This window comes from Ambystoma mexicanum, chromosome 5q, assembly GCF_040938575.1.
Source record: "Ambystoma mexicanum isolate Mex_15411 chromosome 5q, UKY_AmexF1_1, whole genome shotgun sequence".
NCBI classification, from domain to species: domain Eukaryota; kingdom Metazoa; phylum Chordata; class Amphibia; order Caudata; family Ambystomatidae; genus Ambystoma; species Ambystoma mexicanum.
In genome coordinates this window covers 510,519,914-510,541,201 of record NC_090933.1, presented here as the reverse complement: position 1 = coordinate 510,541,201, position 21,288 = coordinate 510,519,914, and the positions used below count along the sequence as shown (strand labels likewise).

Genomic DNA, 21,288 nt, shown 5'->3' with positions numbered 1-21,288 from the left:
CACGGGTGTACGGCCCACCATGAATTGTCTTGGTCACGCCACCACCGGAATTTGTGTTCCAGTCTCCATGGTTTCTCTTTTCGGGTGAATGCAGGTCCTCCATCGTTTCGCTCTCTCTCAGACCAATTCTGAAAGTCGCAGGCTCCGCAACTCTCTTTGGCTCCACCTAACTCAGGTGTTTGACCTTCAGGCGGCTTCCTCTGCCTGCTTATGCGTGTCTCTGCTTTGCCTCAGCATGTGCTACCTTGGTAATCTCCTCATCTGAGTTAAGTGGAGTTCTCTTTTTAAAGAGACAGATCCTCTTTCTTGGTGATAACAGTATATGTTAGTTTTATCTTCAGCCCAGTCTCTGGATTTTATACAGTTCTTCACTTCTGAGAGTCCATTGTATGCCACCATGGGAAATTACTTGGGGAGGTCCCCACAGGAACGGGAGTCCTTGTTCCCTAAAGGAGAGTCTCTCCCAGGAAGGTCTCACTTGCCCAGAACCCTAGGGAAGGCCTTGCAAAGCAGGCTCCCCTCCCTAGCCTGAAAGGGGGAGGCTCTTGCTTGGGGAGAATGGACGAATTCCCTCAATTCGTCAAATACCCTTCCCCTTACGGTTGTGGCTTCTCCTTGTGGATTGACAGGAAACCGTCTCAAAAAGTCAACATTTCCCTGCTCTTTTCCCTTCCGATGTTCAACGGTGAAGCAAAAAGGTTACAAGTCCAAAAAGTATCATCTCATCACTCTTGCATTGTTGTCTTTTCTGAAACTCATCCATCCACCGGCACAGTTGAGCATACGTGTAGGGGCCTGCCTGTTCTCGACACTGAGGGGTTTTCGCAGTATCACTGGGGTAGAATGTTCCGGGATGTTAGGGACATACTGATTACACTGCATGCTTGTACTGGCATGGCTTGTAGCGAGCTGCCCCCGCCCAAGGTAAGCAGTGACCTGAGGTAGGGGAAAGCCAGACAGAAATGGCTGTGAAGTGTGGTGATAAGGAATCGTGCACAGCAGCTTGTTCACTGGGCTGCTGACAGAGTGGGAACTTTGGGGCAACATCTACCTAGCCTACCTCCCAATAAGACAGCAAGCAGGGGAAGTCCTGCAGAAAATGGCATATAAACAGTTGAGGTCCTTACGAGGTACACCATCAACTTATGAACCTTAAACTGGCCGACTATGGCTGGTGCTGGGCACCTAATATGTGTTAAATATGCACAAACCTGTGTTGAAATGGTTATTATGTAGTTTATAAAACCTGTTGAAGGGCAGATACAGTGGACCCTTGTAAAATGGGCAATTAATGTAGGGGTCAGCGGTCTGCATAACTATGCCAACCCTATCCTATGTGCTTTCTTAAAGCTCTCAGGCAGGGACATAGGCAGGGGTGGGGGATGTTGCCAGGGTATTCCTGCGCAAGCCAGATAAAAAGGGCCACTTCTTCCCACCTGGGACATCTGCAGTGCTCTCCCTGAGAACATTAAGGAGGTGTAGACGAGGGTGGGAGGCGGTAATCACTCGCAAATGACTATCCACAATATTGTACCAGATGCTTAATGTAGGTTCTGTTGGTAGACTGTGCAAGAATTGCAGTTTGAATGCTTAAAGCTAATAGAGATTCTCCTCAGCGAGTAAAAATACCACTCTAGTATTGTGAGCCAAGAATTGTATGATCGGAGCCTATTGTTCTCAGTTAGTCCAAAAATAATACCCAAACCTTGAATTCTATCATTGGTAGACTAATATTTGAAAAGAAATGTAGTGTAATAACTTTGTTCAGTGAAGATTTTGATTCGGGCATATGCTCCGTCTTATAAGGGGGTTTAAGGATGATTGGAGTGATTGTCTGGCCCTTTGCAAAAATCTAAATGGAGTTGTAAAGCCTTGAATGCCTTCATTTTAATGCAACAATGTGTCTATCGTTGACATGTACCCTATAGTGGTTTTAGCATAAACCAGTTTATTTTTTAAAAAAAAGTATCTGTCTGAAATTGTTTTCTAGATCTCAATTTGTAATCTATGTATAATATAAATTTCTCTTAATAGAAAGCCAACTGTGAGTCTGAAATTTTGAACATGGAGGAAGAGTTTCACAACAAACTTCATGCCCTCAGAGATTTGCAATACAAAATTAAAGAGCTGGATATAAAAAATGAAGACTTTGTGCAAAAAATAAAAGACAGGTATTACTTAGTTAAAATGTTCTGCAGAGTACATTTAATAACATATGTACAAGTGTCAACATTATAATTCTTACTATGCTATGTGTGGGCAGAGGTTTGGAAACAATCACTTTTACATTTCTAGTAAATCAATTTACAAGCTGACAACGTTGTTCACAATTACTATTGAAGAAAAGTAAACCAATAACTGCTTACACTGTTTGGTAAACTTCAATACCTCACTTTTTGTGCAATGCTAAGCATGCCCCTTGGCATTACCGATTGAAGGCATAGTTAACATACATTTACATCCAAGATATAGTGTCCAAGGTTTAAAAGAAAATGGTTGTTATTATTTGTATTACATACACAAACATCATTGCAATTGATGTGCTGCAGCTTGCACAATGCAGTAAATGATAGAGTAGCCGTACCTGCATGTATATTTATCTTACCTGCATCACACACTTCAAAACGGACATTCTCTTACTATTAATACAATTTATATCAACAACTAATATAAATACAGTTGCAGCCACCCCTTACAATTAGTTAGGGGATAATCACAACCAACTACATCAGCTTCTACAAGAGATGAAAGACATGGCAACAGAAACAACATAGTTCCATAATCAAATCTTCTCATCATGATGGAGTTGATTGGGGGCAACAGCATTCTACAAATAATTCTCCTAAAACGCAGTAGATGATTTATTCATATGGACTTGGCACCTGAATTAAGATTGGCTCTTCAGTCCCAGAAGTACCAACCGGAAAATATTTGCAGTAATTCAATTGCATGCAGCAGATATATTAAGCCAACATTTCTACCAGGATTGCATGAGCATGTTCTCGAACCCTTCATACACTCAACACTAGTTAGTATTCAATTCATAGCACTCCAAAATTGCCTTGGAACCAAATTGCTTATGCTATCTCAACACATATATCTATTCTTTAATTTTCTCCAGAAGATAATCCATTTAGATGGGCTGACACGTATCCATCTTTACATAAACCTCATCCCTTTGCACAATTTCCCAAACTGCTGCCTTCTCTCCAGGCTGTCATTCTTGCATTCCTAATTTTGCTCACTAATCCTCCAGGAGAGAGGAGTATTTTTCTTATCAACAGAATTAGATGACATATTTCCTTGGATGGTGGTCTTCTCCTGGGAATATGTTCTCAGCTGCCATAGAGGCACATTGCGTTTAGCCCATCATTACTTTTCACTAGTCCATCTTCTCCTTCCTGTGCACCTGTTGCAGTGATCATGTGACTAGATCCCACTTGGAATGTTCAAACTCGCAGTAATCCTGGGGCAACCACCTCCTTCCAGTGCCTTGGTTCACTGTACTGTTTTGCTAATTAATGTCCCATGCCTACAATCCTCCATTGTACAGAAGACAAAGTCCTGCGCTGCTTTCCCAGTTCCATGGCCCTACTGCATAATCGGTGTGTTATTGTGCCGGAATCCCTAATGGCCCCAGGCCTAATAGCATTGTACTAACCGCTGAAAGGGCTGTGGTCTAATGTAAAGTTACCAACAGTCCTGAGAGTTGTAGGCTCATAATTCTGTTTGTGATTGTCAAGTGCCTTTCAAGTTTTAATGTTCCAACTGAAACATTAGCTGTAAAGAAAGATGAAATGAAGAAAAATGAAGGAAAAGACGAAACATAAAATGAAATTGCATGCATTTCCACAATTCCCCTTTGAAACTTTGTGCAATAGCCCTTTTATTCAAAATCATTCATTGCAGTCTTACATGAGTTTTGGATTCATGGGAACTGTTACAAAAAAGTGATGAAGGCCTCCATGTCACACGTATTCCAACCAATTTTTTTCTAAACATATTGTATAGCATAGCTATAAATCTCCTCATTTTTCCAGACACAAAAAAATCGTCGGATTTCAACATTAGATCCAAACAAACATAAATCCAACATTTATTTTAAACACTCTTTATTAGCATTTTTAAACAACAACTCCAAAAACTAACCCAAAACTCGCCTCCCTCCCCCCACCTGTATCCCCCTGACCTCTCCCGACCCTTCCCCCACCCCTCTCTCCACACTTTATTTCCAACAAAGACAACAATTTTCTACTCCTGTCCCCCCCCTCTACACTCCCCTGTCCAATGTCCAGAATCGCCTACCTGGCTTCCATTCATTCCATTGGTCACAGCATGCAGGCCTACTCCTGCAATGATTCCTTTGTAGAGTAGACCGGCCTACCACCCATCCCCAAGTTCATATCTTCCCCAGTCATCCTGATCTTCCCGTCCCTTCCCCTCTGCCTGCACCCCTTCACGGCGGCCGTAGATCATTGTCCTTATATAGGTCATTTAACAATTGGGATCAGTGGATAGTCACATCCTCTCAGGCTCCATGTTTTGCAGAACCGTTAACTCCGCCAACCCCCACCTCCGCACATCCTTCCGCCATAGATGAATTGCCGGACCTTGTGGGGCTTTCTATGCTATCGCCATTTGGCGTTTAGCCAGTATAAGCAAGAACCGGCCCATCCTATTCCGTACTTTGTACCTTTTCCCCCTTGGAAGCTTGCCCCACAAACAAGTTTCCGGACATCGTTCCAGATGAATCCCCAAGAGCTTGTTCACTCCTTTGAGAACCTCATCCCAGTACTCTACCATCACCCCACACTCCCATACCATATGCCAAAACCCTGCCTGCACCGCACCACATCTGGGACACTCACCCGCTAGGTCCCTGTTCATTGCCCGGAGTACAACCGGGGTCACATATGACCTATGTAAAATATTAAATTGAACCAGTTGAAAACGGGCATTCCTTGATGTCTTCCGGACCAATTCCCAGACCTGCGCCCATTCTTCCTCCGGTATTTGGCGCCCCATGTCCCTTTCCCATTTCTCCTTAACCTTCAACTCCCCCGGGCGGCGTGGCTACATGGCCACGGACTAAGACGTGGTTCCTGCAGGCTCCTGCTGATCCGACCGAGATCCGACCGATATTTACATTTAAAACCTGCCGAGAGACGTGGATTTATAGCTGCAGCTACATGAATATTGGATGCATACAGCGGTCCTGGACGCGACACTCTGAGCAGCTGTTTAAAGAAACTGTTAGCTTGTGAAAGTAGTGAAGATCCCGCGAGCTAGCCTCCCAAAATGGCCCCCTTATAAGAACAAAGGATGTGCCCAGCGCTGCAGTCCCATGGAAACGGAGCACTACAACAAGGATAGCAACACGAGCCAGGGGGCTCGCATGAGTGACCAACACTGGCAGCACACTCAGTGGAGAAGGAATTGAAAGAAAATGAGCCGCAGTGCTCTGAAAGCACACAGTGATACATTGTTACAGTGCGAGTTTGAGCAGAGAGCCGAAGAGAGAAGTCCAACGTGAAACTGACATGCAGTGGTATTGATTATGGCGTGGTATCACGGGTCCCTCACAACACAGGCAAGCAGCCCCTTCATGAAGAACAGACACACACAGTGATACATTGTTACAGTGCGAGTTCTCTCAGAGAGCCAAGAGAGAATTCAAATGTGAAATTGACATGAGGTGGTACTCGTTTATGCCATGGTATCACGGGTCCCTCACAACACAGGCAGGCAGCCCTATGAAGAGCAGACCCCAGAACAGCATACAGACCCTGCATAAGAATTGAAACTCACCGGCAAGTGGTGACATTGGAGCCGCTCTGCTGGGCAAAGGCAGGAGGCCGGATGGTCTGCGCTATACACCTTATTGTTGACCCTATCCAGGCACATGATATAGAGTGGACTGGTGAGCTTGGAGGCTTGGATGCCGTGACCTCAGTGCAAACTGTGCACGACAGGTAGTGGATTAAACAATCGTTCTGCTTATGCACAAGACACTTGCACAGAAGATATAAGTAAGAGAGGCGGATTGGAATGCTTGCAGGATTAAAATAGTCACGCACGGAGCCCTCTCTGTAGTGACGCTGTGCTAATAAACACTGTGTGCTAGTAGTATTACGTGGGGGGCTACAATCCATTGAAGCTATTATTTCAAGGGTTCTTGATAAATACAAACAATAAGTAAAGCACCCCAGCAATCATGAGAACCTGTGGAGCTACGATTCAAATACGGGTCTGGAGTGTACACGAGCTAAGGGGACACTATGTCAATAAAAAGCTCGAGGACTAAGACCAAACAATCCACAATGGAGGTTTTCGCAAAAACGCAGAGAACCCCTACAACATCAGCACAGAGTGCAGTTGCGAACCCTCTGGAAATTGCCCCAGATGGAGACAAGCACCAGATTCTGGATGCCCTTGCAGAACTGAGCACTAAATGGGGGTCAGCAATGGCAGATTTACGAACAGCCTTGGAGACTAAGATTGATACGATAGGAACTGAACTCACTCTGTTAAGGCAAGATGTTAGAGCATCGGCAGAAAGGACAAGTGGGCTGGAGAGCGCAGTTAAGACCAACACGGACGCCAGTGCGAATAATGCAAAGGAAGTGCATGTGCTGAAACAACAGGTGGCCAATCTCGAGAATCGGGTGGAAGAAGCAGAAGGAAGGGCGAGAAGAAACAACATACGGGTGGTCGGCCTACCGGAGGGGGAAAAAAGGTCAGGACCCCACGAACTACGTGGAGAACATGATCCTACCGGAGATAGGGGCAGACAAGCTGTCGCAGGGGTTCACGGTAGAACGAGCGCATCGCGCCTTGATGAGGAAGCCACGGCCTGGGGCTCCGCCGAGATTGATCATCGTAAGGATCTTGAATTACAGAGACAGAGAGACGATCCTGGAATATTTTCGCAAAGGTTCTGCAACTTCCATAATGCCACTCTGTTCCGGGTGCCATGCCACAGGAAGTCTCTACACATACTGTTCAGTTTAAGGTGTATATAGTTATGGGGAGTTTAGATTTAAACAAGAGCCTATGCGGACTACTGAGAGGGAACTGTTTTTGTGTGAGCAGGGAGGACTGGCCTGATGTAAGAAGGGGAAGTATTAATGAACAATGGGGGAGCTTAAGATAATAACGTGGAATGTCAGAGGACTTAACAGTTATTTGAAGAGGAATAAGGTCATGCTGTATTTGAGACGGTAAAAGATAGATATTGCACTGCTACAGGAAACGCATCTGACACGAGAGAAAGTAGAGCTAATTGGGAAAAAATGGAAAGGTATTGTGGTGGGCTCATCATACTCTGCCTATGCTAGGGGAGTGCTTGTTTGGGTGGCGCTGCATGTCCCTTTTAAGCTAATCGAGGAAGTGGTGGAGACAGACGGGAGGATGGTCATATTGAAGGGGTTGATAGAGAATAAAGAAATATGTATTGTGAATACGTATGGCCCTAACCAAAACACGGCGGCATACTTCAGAACTCTGTGCACCACCATGGGTGCGTGTGTGGGCAGTGCAGTGATTTGGGGTGGGGATTTCAATTGTGTAATAAATCCTAAGATAGACAGGTCGGATGATAGGGTTGATAGGCCCACCCCGGCTGCCAGAATATAGCGGACGCTGCTAGATGATTTTGGCCTGGTAGACGTTTGGAGACCAAAACATCCTGATGATAGACAATACTCACATTATTCGGCCCTGCAGCAGCTGCACACAAGACTCGACTATGTCTTTGCCACTCCAGATGTGATGACAGAGAGCAACCATATAGAATATAAAGCGAGGGTCCTCTCGGATCACTCGCCCTTGATCCTCGGATGGCAATATTGCCCCCCGAGAGCGCAGATTCCAACGTGGCGCCTCCGTGCAGAGGCACTTAGGGATCCAATCTTTAGGGAGGACATAAGAGATGAGATTATTAACTATTTTGAGGTGAATACTGGCAGTGTTGACTCAGCGGGAACACTATGGGAGGCCTTTAAGGTGGTGATGCGAGGGGTTGCCATATCCAAGTCAAGGGGATGGCAGGGTGAAGTAATAGCTGACTTACATAAAGCAGAGGAGGAATTGGAAAAGCACTGGGAAGAGGCAATGCAGATATGGAGCTAGTACTTAAATTACAGCAGCAGTGCGCAGAACTCTGGGAAAGGCTCTGCAATCTCAATTATAAACAGTACACAGAAAGACAGCATGCAGGGGTTGATAAAACGGGCCGGCTTCTAGCTTGGTTATACAAGAATGAAACCCCTAGACCCCCGATCAGGACTATAACTAGAGAGGATGGCGAGGAAGTGGATACTCAAGAAGGAGTCAACAATGAATTTACAGACTATTATAAGGCGCTATATGAGGATAGTGAGAGGAGCGGCCCGGAAGAGATAGCTGAAACACTAGAAGATATAGGACTGCCCAAGATAAGTAAAGAAGAGAGGGAAGAGCTGGATGCACCAATTACTTTGGAGGAATTGGAAGAGGTAGTGAAGCAGTTGCCCACCAGCAAAACTCCAGGTGCAGACGGGTTCCCTAGTGAATTCTATAAAGTATATAGGGTGGAAGTGCTCCCCTCTATGCTAGAAATGCTTAACGAAGCATTTGAGGTAGGACGGCTCCGGAGTTGCTCATAGAAGCGATTATAGTACCGCTCCCCAAGCCCAATAAACCAGGGCATAGTTGTGGCTCCTACAGGCCCTTATCGATGGTGAACCAGGACAGTAAGATATTGACAGCCGTTTTAGCAAACAGATTGCGGAGAGTGATTGGCAAATTAATTCATCCAGATCAAACGGGCTATGTCCCGAGTAGGAACATAACTCACAACCACAGGAGACTCATCGGTTGGTTGAATGGGGGTGTAGCAGCGAAGGCGAAATGGCGATTGTGTCACTAGACGCAGTTAAAGCTTTCAACTCGGTTAAGCGGCCATGGCTGTTGGCGGCACTAGGGGGATATGGAGTAGTGCCGGGTTATATTAAATGGGCTAAGATGCTATACAGTGAACCGTTGGCCAGAGTTCGAACGGGATCAGTAATATCTGAGAGATGGCAACTTAGCAGAGGCACTAGACAGGGGTGCCCCTGGTCCCCGATGCTTTAAATTCTAGACCTGGAGCCCCTAGCAATATACCTCAGGCAACAATATGATACGATAGGTATTGAGGTGGGAGGAGAGCGACACTTAATATCCTTGTATGCAGATGATTTGTTATTATATCTAAAATACCCGGAAGAAAATCTCCAATACATTTTGGAAGTGATGGAGAGGTATGCCAGGCTGTCCGGCATAGCGTTGAACCCCCAAAATCCAGCATATTCCCGCTACGTGGCTATGTGGGAACCCCTGTAGAAAGGTTGCCGGTGCTACAAATACCATGGGCGGTGAGTTCTTTCCGTTACCTTGGGATAGACGTGTACCACACGGCGGAAGAGCAACATAAGTGTAACACCGAGATAGCCATTGAGAAAATCAGGAAATGTATGAGGTTTTGGGAGAAGTTGCCCCTAGCAATGATGGGACGAGGAGCAATGCTTAACATGGTTGTCCTACCTAGGCTTTTACATTACTTTAGTAATATTCCATATATGATACCTAAGAAGTTCTTTGTTAAGCTGAACAGTATGTGTAAAGACTTCCTGTGGCATGGCACCCGGAACAGAGTGGCGTTATGGAAGTTGCAGAACTTCTATGAAAAAGGTGGTATTAAACTACCTAATTTTGAGGCTTATTATGTAGCGGGTCAACTGCAATATGTGGCCAAGTGGCTCTCTGATGAAGAGACCCCTGAACATAGGTTGTTTGGGCAGGACTGTACTCCATTTTACTTAAGGGAAATGATCTGGTAGCCCGAGTCAGAAATGAAAGAGCGCCCTGGGATGATGATATCTGGGTGGAAAATGTGGCGTAGAGCTTGCAGGATGATGGGAGACCCTGTGCCATGCTCCCCGCAGATACCGTTGGTTGCACTGGCGGGGGAGGATAAGCAGTTGAGGGTAATTATCAGGACCTACTGGGAATCAGTGGGGCTGGTTACGTTAGGGGACATTTGGCAAGAAGGGACCATAAGGGATTTTGGAGAACTTGGGGAAGCAGCGGGATTACATACAGGTCAATATGTTACGTATCACAGAATGGTGCAGAAGATTCGTAAAACGTGGCCTGAAACAATTTTGACAGAGGAACCAGATGCTATGTATGACATATCGGAGGGGGGGCATGAGATCTCTAGATTATATGAGATGGTGATGTCTAGGGTCGGGAAGGAATTAGTACATTTAAGATCGGAATGGGAAGCGGAAGCGGGAGCCCCTATAGAGGATGGGATGTGGGAACGTGCCTTGGGATACCACAAGAAAGTGTCAAGAAATGTTGTTTGGTTTGAATAAAATTAATAAAGAAATAAAAAAAAAAAATTTAAAAAAACCTTCATCTTCCCCCCTGAATTTCCCACCCACAGGGCCCTATAAATCTGCGCCCTAGCCCCTCCCGGTCTAACAATACTCCACTGGACACGAGTGCGGCTCCTCTGGAATTCCCACCCATATTTCCGATAACCTGCGTACCACCGCCCCATATGCTAGGAAAAGCCCCTGTGGTAGACCGAACCTCCGGCACCATTCCTTACAGGTAAGCAAATTCCCATCTTCAAAAAGGTCCCCCACCTTTTCACATCCCTTCCCCCGAAGCCTCCGTATTACAATCCTCCCAATGGCCTGGCGAAGCTTTTGATCCACACACCATGGGAGCCCAGCTTCTTAACGCCCTCCAATCCCCTTTCCACCCACATATTTCTACCAGGTCTCCCTCACCGCCTCAACCACTACTGTTCTATCCTTATCACCCAGTGGGTGCCAAAGCAGTTCAACCGGCCTGCAGTTCAGTGACATATCTCCTATCAATCCCCTGAGGTTCTCCCCGCCCCTACTGGTCCCATGTCAGCACTGATTGCAATTGTGCCGCCACAAAGTATTTCTCGTAGTCCGGGAGGCCCAGCCCGCCTTCCTCTCTAGGTCTCCGCAGTATGTCTAGGGACACCCTCCGTCGCCCCGTATACCACAGTATCTCCCTGATCTTGACGTCCAGCATCTTAAAGAAAACTCTTTTGGCCACATACGGTATATTGATAAAAAAATACAGCAACCGTGGTAAAATCACAATTTTGCATAGTGCCACCCTGCCCATCAGAGAGAGGGGAAGAACCTTCCAAAACGGGACAGAGTCTTCTATCCTAGACAGAGTCCTCCCTGTATTATGTACAAACGTATCCTCCATCTCATGGAATACCCGTATCCCAGATAATGAAATCACTCCATTTCCCACCGTATGCCCAGCTCCGGTAACTCCCCCAGCGGGCGGTCCCTTAATCCCCCTAGCGGAAACAGCACCGACTTTTCCGAATTAATATGGAAGCCTGACATAAATTGGAGGTTTTGCAATATCTCCAACAACTCTGGGAGGTACACATCGGGATCCACCATATATAACAACAAGTCATCCACATAAACAGACACTATGGGCCTCATTCCGAGATTGGTGGTAGTCATGGCGCTATTTGCGCCATGACTGCCACTGTTAGGCAGAAACCTGTGCAGTTCCCTTAGGGACCACTGCAAAAGATTTAGGACTACAGGTGGTTGGCAGTAAACCCAATTGGTAGCAGTCTGTACCACCCAGATTTACCTGGTAGCTGTGGCTGAGAAGTCAGACTTCTCTCAAGATGAGTTAGGCAGTATATAGAGTATACACAATATGTATAGGGATACAGTTTGTTTGTTTGTTTGTTTATTTGGTAATGCGCTCCAAGCCCGTGGGCAGCTGGGCGCAACAATACAAGTAGACTCGAAACTTAGTTACATTGCCTGACACAGGCTGTTACAAAAACAGTGGTCACTTACAACAAATGATACAAGGTGTTACAATACATATAGGATAAGATGGGTTAAGCACATAAGGAATATCGTCTAAACAGGTGTATAACGTTTTCCGCTAGGTAAGGGTGAAAATCGTTATATATCGTTGTTGTGCAGCCATTTGAGAGTGTGAGATCTAAATCTAGTGTAGGGTAGAGGGCGTCCAAAGTGAGAAGGGAGTGTGTTCCATGATTGTGCAGCTCTGCAGTAGCACAAGCAAACACTGACCAGAGCTTTGGTGTAAAAGTATATAATTATTTATTTAAAGACACACTTGTAAATTACAATAGCACAAAGAGGTAAGTACATTCAACACACAGTCACTATTATATATGTACAACCCTAATTACTAATTTAGACAAGTCTTAATGAGAAACACCACTTATTTTCAGACAGAGGTGAGCACTTAACATAAGATGGCACTCTAATAAGTTATTAAAAAGGGAGGGAAAAGGCAGAGTTATGAAAGCACACAAATGTCAATACTTTTCAAAGAACTACAGTGAGGCAGGTTAGGCAAAGTCTACTGGAGAGCAAGGAAGTTCAAATGCCAGGCCCACTCTTAGAGAGAGCAAGCAAAGTGTGTCCAGGATCACACAGTGGGGTTATGCCCAAAGAGTCTTTGTAGAAAGTTCACAAAAGATTGAGATAAAGTCAGGAAAAGTTAGTTAAAAGGTCCCAGGCTAACCCAGGTTAGAAAGTCGAGGATTTACTGTCACCCCGAACGATCTGTCGCAAGGGAAGCCAGGCGGGACACAGTACCTGAAAGTGGGCAGAACGCTCCAGCGGGGGCAGTTGTTCCTGGCAGCGGGTGCAAGTCGGTGTTTCGTCCAGAGGAAGAGGAGGTCTGGACGTGGAGGAAAGCTGAAGGTCGTTGCGCTGCAAGGGAAGAAACCAGCCGCAGAGTTTCCCGGTTACAAGGTACCACCCTTTTCTTCGCAGTAGTGGTAAACCGTGGTATTCCGGTTGCCGGGGTGCTTGGCACGGGCAAGGGGGCCACGAGATGGTCCAGGAAGGCGAAAAGATGGGCAAACTGGTTATCCCCACTAGTCAAAGGAAGAAGACTCTCCGGACTGGAGATCTCCTTTGTCGTCGGAAAAAGTGGTGAGACGGTTCAGCAGGGCTCCACCCGTGGTGTCGTCGTTGCAGGTCGGCTCGGCCTCTCCCTCCTCGGATCCTTTAGGTCCTGTGGCGACTTCTGAAGTTCCAGTCCCCAAAGTCCTGCTTTTATGCAGAAAATCCCCATTCACTCAGCCTAGCTGTCACTCAAACATGCTAAGTGGTGAGCCGGGCGGCTCACCACTTGGGCCAATCACACAAGAGTGCAACTTGAGTTGCCGAGGCAACTCAGTCCAGGGTGCCTAAACCCCCTCCCACAGCCCCTGTGGTACCCAGACAGAGTGGCACCACTTTTGGAGGCTTCTGTGCAGAAGCCCGCCAAAACGTGGAACAAAGGGCTCGACTTGGGTTGGAGTCACAGAAGCGAACACAAACGCCATAACCAAGTTTCGGCAAAAAATACCAACCAGTGAATTGATATTAATTTAATAAACCGGCGGCATGTTCGAGGCTATATTAAAAAGTGGTAGCCTTGAACAATGGAAAAATCCCATAGGAATATATTTGTGGTCAAATATAAAAAGTAGTACCCACTGCCACCAGCCAAAACTCGGTCGGGGGGGACTGGACAGTGCCCCCTCAAATAACAGACCCCCGGGCAATCGAATTGCCCCGACCAGTTCTTCCACAATAGGATGGTTTGTACTGGTTCTGTTCACAATTTGAGACTAGTAAAGCCAATGGTGACTTTACATGCCCTGGGAGACAGTAGTCAGTCCCAGGGTATGGAGTCGATGTTTGGGGGTCGCTACGACACCCCTGGGTTACTGCACGGAGGGTGTTGTGTAACCCACATATCAAAAACACATGAAACCCTATGGGGTGAAGGACCCCATAGTCCATAGAACACATACAAAGTCAAAGGAACACCTCAAATCATGTCTAAGAGTGGGAGGAAAAAGAGTCTCACACTTAGCAGAAGAAAAAAATAAACCCCAGAAATCCAGCAAAGCTGCTGGGGGACTCACTAGGTTTGGGAAATTAGCCTGTACAGAGAATTCTCCCTAACAGCCACCAATAACAGGACCGAGTCTGGCGTGGTGCAATGGGGACTTACCGGTCTAGTCCGACCCTGGCGGGACCGGTAAGTCCCCATTGCACCAACAATTCCCCATTCCCATTTGTGTCCCCATAGGGCACAGTGGGAATGGGGAAGGCGCTATTTACGGGTCTGCTAATGGCAGGCCCATAATTAGCGGCCTGGTCCCCTAACAGGACCCGTAAGGGATGTGTGGTCCGACCACACATCCCTAGCGGTTCCCGTTGGGGGACCTCGGAATCGGGCGGTAGGGGATTACCGGCACCGGTCTCCTTACCGGTGCCCGGTATACTCTACCACCCGACTCGTAATGAGGGCCAATGTGTTTCTGACCCCCCACCTCAATACCAGCCTCCGACATTCCCTGCCTTAGGAACACCACCAGGGACTCTAGGGCCAGGGCGAATAATATTGGGGAAGCCGCACACCCTTGCCGCGTCCCTCTCCCCAGCTCCCATGTAGCCGACACCCAGTCGTTCGTCCTCACCATCACCAGCGGTTTCTTATAGAGGAGCGCCAACCACCTGCAGATGTTCTCCTCAAACCCGAACTCCTGCAACACACGGAACAGCCACCTCCACTCCAGGGAGTCGAAAGCCTTCATAGCGTCAAACGAGGCTATTGCCATGTCACGCCTCTGTGATTTTGCTAGGTCCATAATGTGGTGTAGACGAGAGATATTGCCTGATGTATTCTTTCCCCGACAAACCCGCACTGATCTGGATGGATCAGGCTCGGTGCCACCTCGGCCAATCTAGCAGCTAGGATCTTTCCCAAGATTTTCCGATCAACATTCATCAGGGAGATGGGGCGGTACACCGCACAATCCCTCGGGTCCTTCCCCTCCTTCAGTATCACCGTGATGACTGCCTCCCTCATTGACTCAGGGAGACAGCCATTCCGGAATGCCTCCTCATATACCCTCTGGGAATTGCGGCACCAGTAGATCAGCAAACGTTGAATAAAACTCTACCCGGAGCCCGTCACTGCCCGGCGCAATGCCTCTCTTCATTGTACGGATCGCGCATCTAATGTCCCCCTCCTCAATCGGAGCCTCCAATCCCTCCCTCATGCCCTCCCCCAGTTTTGGAAGCCTCAATGACTCCATGAGGTCCTCCACTTCAACCTGCACGTACCCCTCCTCGCTCGTATATAGCTCCCTGTAGAATGCCACAAAAGTGCTGTTAATCTTTTTCTGGGTCCTGACTACCTCCCCGTACTCGTCTTAAGCTGAATTATGACCCGATTCGGGTGCTCCCTGCCGATCAACCAAGCCAACAGCTTACCCGCCTTATCCCCTTCCCCATGCAATCTAACATCCCGACGACTATTATCAAAACTCGACAGCTCTACCAGGGTTCTCTTATAATGCTCCACGCCAGTACTTCCCCCACCTCCGCCCCCCCTGCCGCTTCACCCTCTAATTCCACCACCTGGGCATATATACGTTGCAGCATATCTTGGAGGCACTGACGCATCCCCACCGTCATGTGTAGGCACTTCCCTCTTACAGTCGCCTTAAAGGCTTACCACAACACTCCCCTAGAGTCCACAGAGCCCTCATTCAATTCGAAGTACCCTCTAATCCCTTCCCTAAGTTCGCCAACAAAGGCCCCATCTCGTAGTGCCTAAACATAAATCCAACATAAATGTAAAAGTGAAAAGAAAACCTGGCTCATCAGGGGACACTTAAAGCCCTGCTAGTTCTTTTACCATCTGACCTGCCCCTTGTTCGCAGTGTTGTGATAGCTTCTTAGATGCTGCTCCTTCCCATCACAGCCTTCATCAGGACATAACCAGTTCTTCTGACAATCAAATGTATTCCTGTGTCTACAAGTGAAAGGAAAGATATGTAAGGAAAGATATGCACATACATTCTAAAAGGTGAAATCAACGTGCAACATGTAATTTTAATATGCCCTCTCAACATGTCATCGGCTGTTCCAACTGTAATTTAATGCAATGCTGAACTCCCTACATTGTGGTCTAACCTGGCCCACTTGTTCTGCTCAGCATTGTGCCGCCTATGCCAGTACCTATAAACCAATATAGTATATGTATCAGGGTTATATATCTAACCTGTGTCCAGTATCCCATAAACTGGTGTGTTCTAAAAAGCTTACCTGTGGAATGCAGGACGCTCTCTCCAAATCAATGGTAGCCACTGTACTATCAGGAGGCCTGCATGAGGAGACTAACCAACGACGACAGGCACCTCAGTAATGACTACTAAATGTACAAGACAAGGCATCCTCGGAAATGGTGTCTAGCAACATCACTCACCAGTTGTGGTTAGATGAGACTCGCCAACTGCATCCCGGGTGGGTTGAAAAATCCTACGGACCAGTACATTCCTTTGATGTAAAAAATATATAGCCTGAATTCAACACATTCTGTTGTAGCCATATGTTCCTATCAGTTACTATCCCCAACAGGAGAGATCCCAAGGAAGGGGTACTTAAAAAATCACAAACGCTAGCAGGATCCAATTCCCTTACACAAATGCAGTGTGACCCAGCCTACACTTCCATCATAGCAGAGAAGTGCTCAGGCACGAAAGACATGAATGTCATATCTAGAGCGGGACAAGCATAGTCTACATTAACCAGGAATAAATCCGCCCGCTGCGTGCCTCCAATGTATAACATGGGCAGCATAGAAACTAGTGCTATTGCGTACAACCAACAAGAATAGCAGGGCTACAATCAATGAACCTGCTACACGCCTTCATTGTATAGCGCTCATCCTGACCTGGATCAATAAAGATATCAATACAATAGCCCTGTGTCCGTAGGAGGCACAAAAAATTAAAGTGTGATTCGCGCTGTGACTCCCATGTGGTAAGAATCACGGGCAGGTATGAAAGCAGAAAACGTTGCCATGGAAACTGGCCACGCCATTATTTGAATCAAACTTGTTGCCCCAGTCAATGCAATCTAATCATTGTACAAAGAAGTGGCCGCATTTCAATAGATTGTATGTGGAACTCACCATCACAGACTGGATTCAATCTTCCCGGGAGTCGCCAAGTCAGATATGCGTGGGCTGGGGAACGCGAAAGGTTGCTAAGTAACCAATGCGCACCCCGGGCCGTGCACAATCGAGGAAGGACTACCTGCATAGTCGGATCAACTGGTCCTTACCTCCAGGAAAACGGCCATGTTTGAAAGGCGCCAGCTTTGGCTGCCAAATAAGAAATACTGTCCGTATTTAATGATATTCCATTCTGGGCACTTCTCACCCTCAACCAATCACATTTATGTTAGTGGGAAGGGGGGCCCAATCATACCTAAGAATATAAAAGGATGTCATTTGAAACCCTGATGTGAAAAGCCCTCCATAGTCCCCGGGCTGCGCTTATGCTGTCAGTAAGCCCGCATACTTTGAGTCTATATATATATATATATATATTTCTGAGGCTTGTGGAATCTGCTTAGATCACATGCTGTGCATAGGCCGACATCTAGTGGAAGTTGCGGAGTATTACAGTTTGTTTTTCGAAACTCGAAAATGGGCATCGACACAGGGCGTGCCAGTAATACTATCCCTAGTGTGACGTCCACTGTACCCATGATCCCTCATGCGTGTAGGACCCTCAGATTGTTTTTTTCCGCCATACTGGTCGGAAGCATTCAGCGGAGTTCCCTGGCATTAGCCCATACTTTGAAAAATATTGTTATATTCCCCCCTTTTTTCTCCACCCTAACGTCGAGCCACCGAAATTCGACACTCGACGCCGAACCGGAGAAGAAGGCGACCGTCGAGAGCTTCACGACGGAGTGGGCCTAGGAAGGCCTCTGGCCTCGGCCCTACAAGTAGGGAGAGTGGACATACTCTACACTCTTATATTTTCTCTTATATATATTCCTACACTTACCAGCCCGCTGCCTCAAGGTGCGTATGGCGGGTACCCCTTTCCAATTTTGCCCAAAGTGCAACCGCAAGTATCCTTGGGTTGACAGACACGCCATGTGCAATCTCTGCTTGCCAAGGGATCACCCCGAGGCAAATTGCAGCGCGTGTAGTAGGTTCAAACCTAAAACACTAAAAGTCCGTTCCACCAAGCGTTGGGCCCACCACGCCAGGCGTCAAGAGGCCATGGCCACCGAGGGTGCCTTCACCGACTGCAGCAACGGCGTACTTTCGGACGGCGAGGGCAACACAGTGTCGAAAGACAGCCAGGTGCAATTCCCCGACCTCGGAAGGTCATCCGGCAGGGCGGCTATGGGGAAGACCCCCGGCGACGTAAGCGCAACCCACAGCACTTCCAAACACATGAAGTCCCACCGAGACTCGACGCGCACGTCGAGCTCTCGGAAAGAGGCACATAGGGAACGGTCTGAATCGGCGTCCTCTGGGCGTTCGCGATCTAGATCGCCGCATGACGCCAGGCAATCATCCACTATTGCCAATAGTGCCTTGCTCCCCAAGGTAACCGAGGTTCGATCGTCGGAAGACGAAAGCGACCTCTATCCCCAGACCGCACTCCAGGAGTCGGCGTCAGTCCAAGTAATGCCCATTCCCGAATCCCAACCTACACGGTCAAAGGATAGTACCACCACTACCGAAGCTCGACAACAGGCGTCGAAAAGCTCTGAAGGCCCAAAGAAGCAGGGCAAACACTCTTCCAGCCACGGGGAGGGGGGAAAACAACAGAGGAAGCAGTCTCAGCCTACTTCCACACCGCAGAAACATTCCACTCCACTCAAACAGACAGACAGGTCTCACACCTCTATTATAGATGAGTCAGGGAAACTCCCCCCAGGCAAAGTCATTCCCAGTTCAAGAGAGTGGTCCATTGAGGACATAGATAGAGTCATGTCAAGAATGTCATCATTGGCAGATTTCTTTTCTAAAAATCCCGAACATTTTCTCACTTATAACCCCGACGGGTCAGCACCCTCAGGCTCCAAGAATCCTATCCCCCCAAGTAAAAAGTCCCGGTTCGAAACAACACGGTCTTCAGATCCCTTCCACATTCACCCTTATTCTCAGGAACAAGAAGATCCTTCCCTTTGTGAGGATACAGATTTGGGCATGTTGGAAGAACAGACTGGGACAGGCTACTATGGGGACGATGAGGAACAAGAGGAGGAAGAGGACGACCCAGAAATATACAGGGTAGATTCCCCGGTAGATAAAGAACCACCGGTTACCGACTCCCCTGTCGACAACCAGCCCCTCCTAAATGAGGTCCTATCTAGAGCAGCAAACCACTTCCACATTGACACCCAGGGTGCTCAAGAGGAAAGAGATTTTGCCGAAGAGTTGGTGGGAGAAAGGAGACCTGTTGCGCAGGCCATCCCTATCCTTAAGTCCATCCAAAGAAGAATAGACCCTTCACTGGTAAACCCCAATCTCACCAGGGCAGTCAATCCCAGGATTGAGAAGCTATTCAAGGCAGCCCAATCAGACCCACTGTATATAAGAGGGCATCTGAATCCGGACTCCCTAGTCGTCACAAACACCCGCAAGAGGGCAGGAACACCCTTGTCATCATCAGAAGCTCCTCCCTACAAGGGTTCGGCCGAAAGGTTGCCTCCACTTCCGCCTACCAAGCAAGAATCGCCAACTCCACCACCTTACTGGCGAGTTATAACTGCCACCAGTGGGAGGAAGTCGCGCACTCATAGATTCCGCCCGACAGCCCCTAAAGAGCCAATTGGCACGCGTCTCAGCGGAAGGGAGAGCCGTATCCGGTTGCATTTTAAAGGCAACCTTTGATGCCGCAGATAATGCCGGTATATTGATAGCAGAGGGTACTGTTATCAAGAGACACGCTTGGTTACGGCAGTCTGGATTCAAGGCCGAAACACAAGCATCATTGTTAGACAAACCGGTGGAGCCAGATCTATTGTTCGGTAAGGTGGTCGAGGACGCGCTGAAAAATGCCAAAGACGAGTATGAAACACTCAAGTCCCTAGGTCAACTAACCACCAAACCCCCTAATCAAAGGGGTAATGGCAATTTTTGCTGCACACGCGGACAAAATTCCCAAAGAGGGTCAAACTATTCCCAGGGCCAGGGTACGCAGTGGAACAATAACCAACAGTCTACCCAAGGTTATAGTAGAGAGAATAAGAGAGGACTGGGTAAGGGTAGAGGCAGCCCCAGTAGAGGCGGCGGCACGCCTCCACCAAAACAGTGATGCTCCCTTCAGGGTCCCTTCTCACACATCCCCAGTAGGAGGACGCATTTCCAACTTCACCCAAGCTTGGGAAGGGATCACAACCGACAGATGGGTGCTGTCTACAGTGTCCGCAGGATACTGCATAGAACTCTTAGAGCGTCCCCGAAACCACCCTCCACGACAAATAACACATTCTCTAGACCACCAAAGAATCCTCCTCGAGGAGATTGTCAATCTGGTAGCAAAGGACGCGATCGAACTCGTCCCGGGACACCAGGTAAACAAGGGTATTTATTCAACTTACTTCCTTGTACCAAAGAAAGATTTAACAATGCGCCCAGTATTAGACTTACGGCCTGCAAACAAATATGTCAAGCCCCAAAAGTTTCGCATTACTACTCTCCAAGAGGTAATCCCCCCCCCCTAAAAAAGGGGGACTACATGGCAACATTGGACATGAAAGATGCCTATTTTCATATTTCCATGTTCCCAGCGCACAGAAAGTACTTGCGCTTCAAGGTGGACAGTCAGCACTTCCAGTTCAATGTACTGCCCTTCGGAATAGCCTCGGCTCCAAGGGTATTTACCAAGGTACTGACGGTGGCGGCAGCACAACTACGTACGGAGGCAATCCCGGTGTACCCTTACCTGGACGACTGACTCATCACGGGGGAAACCCCAGCGATTTGCAGAACGAACATTCAAAGAACAATCAACCTCCTCTTCGAATTGGGTTTCTCAATAAACGAGAAAAAGTCAAGTCTGGTGCCAAGCACCTCCAAACAGTTCCTAGGAGCTATCCTAGACACACGAGAGGGGTTGACCTTTCCATCAGAGGAGAGAATTCGGAATATACTACTGCAAATTCCTCAATATCAGTCCGGTCGTCCGATAAAGGTACGCAAAGCAATGCGTTTGCTAGGCATGATGGCGTCATGTATTTACCTGGTCCCCCACGCACGCCTGCGTCCCATGCAGGAATGGTTGGCGAAACAGTGGTCTCAGGCAAGTGGTCAGTGGGACGATCTAGTGGTCGTTTCGCCAACACTGGTACAAAGCCTTCACTGGTGGACAAG

The 21,288-nt window shown here is 47.6% G+C and overlaps 1 protein-coding gene and 1 long non-coding RNA gene across 4 annotated transcripts in view; one reads left to right on the top strand and one right to left on the bottom strand.

Annotated features, from left to right (window-relative positions):
• CCDC178 (coiled-coil domain containing 178) overlaps positions 1 to 21,288 on the top strand; it is a 3,486,252-nt gene that overhangs the window by 1,399,110 nt on the left and 2,065,854 nt on the right. For both annotated transcript variants that reach the window (XM_069620987.1, XM_069620986.1), the window contains exon 12: positions 2,035 to 2,171. In XM_069620987.1, coding sequence (XP_069477088.1) covers positions 2,035 to 2,171 — 137 coding nt within the window. The remainder of the gene's footprint in view (positions 1 to 2,034; positions 2,172 to 21,288) is intronic.
• Positions 2,194 to 21,288, bottom strand: part of LOC138497483 (uncharacterized) — a 452,487-nt gene continuing 433,392 nt past the window's right edge. Inside the window, exons 2-3 of one of the 2 annotated variants that reach the window (XR_011278594.1) lie at positions 15,796 to 15,912; positions 2,194 to 3,780 (exon numbers count right to left, since the gene is read on the bottom strand). This is a non-coding gene — a long non-coding RNA (uncharacterized lncRNA). The remainder of the gene's footprint in view (positions 3,781 to 15,795; positions 15,913 to 21,288) is intronic. The other variant, XR_011278593.1, reaches the window with a different exon arrangement.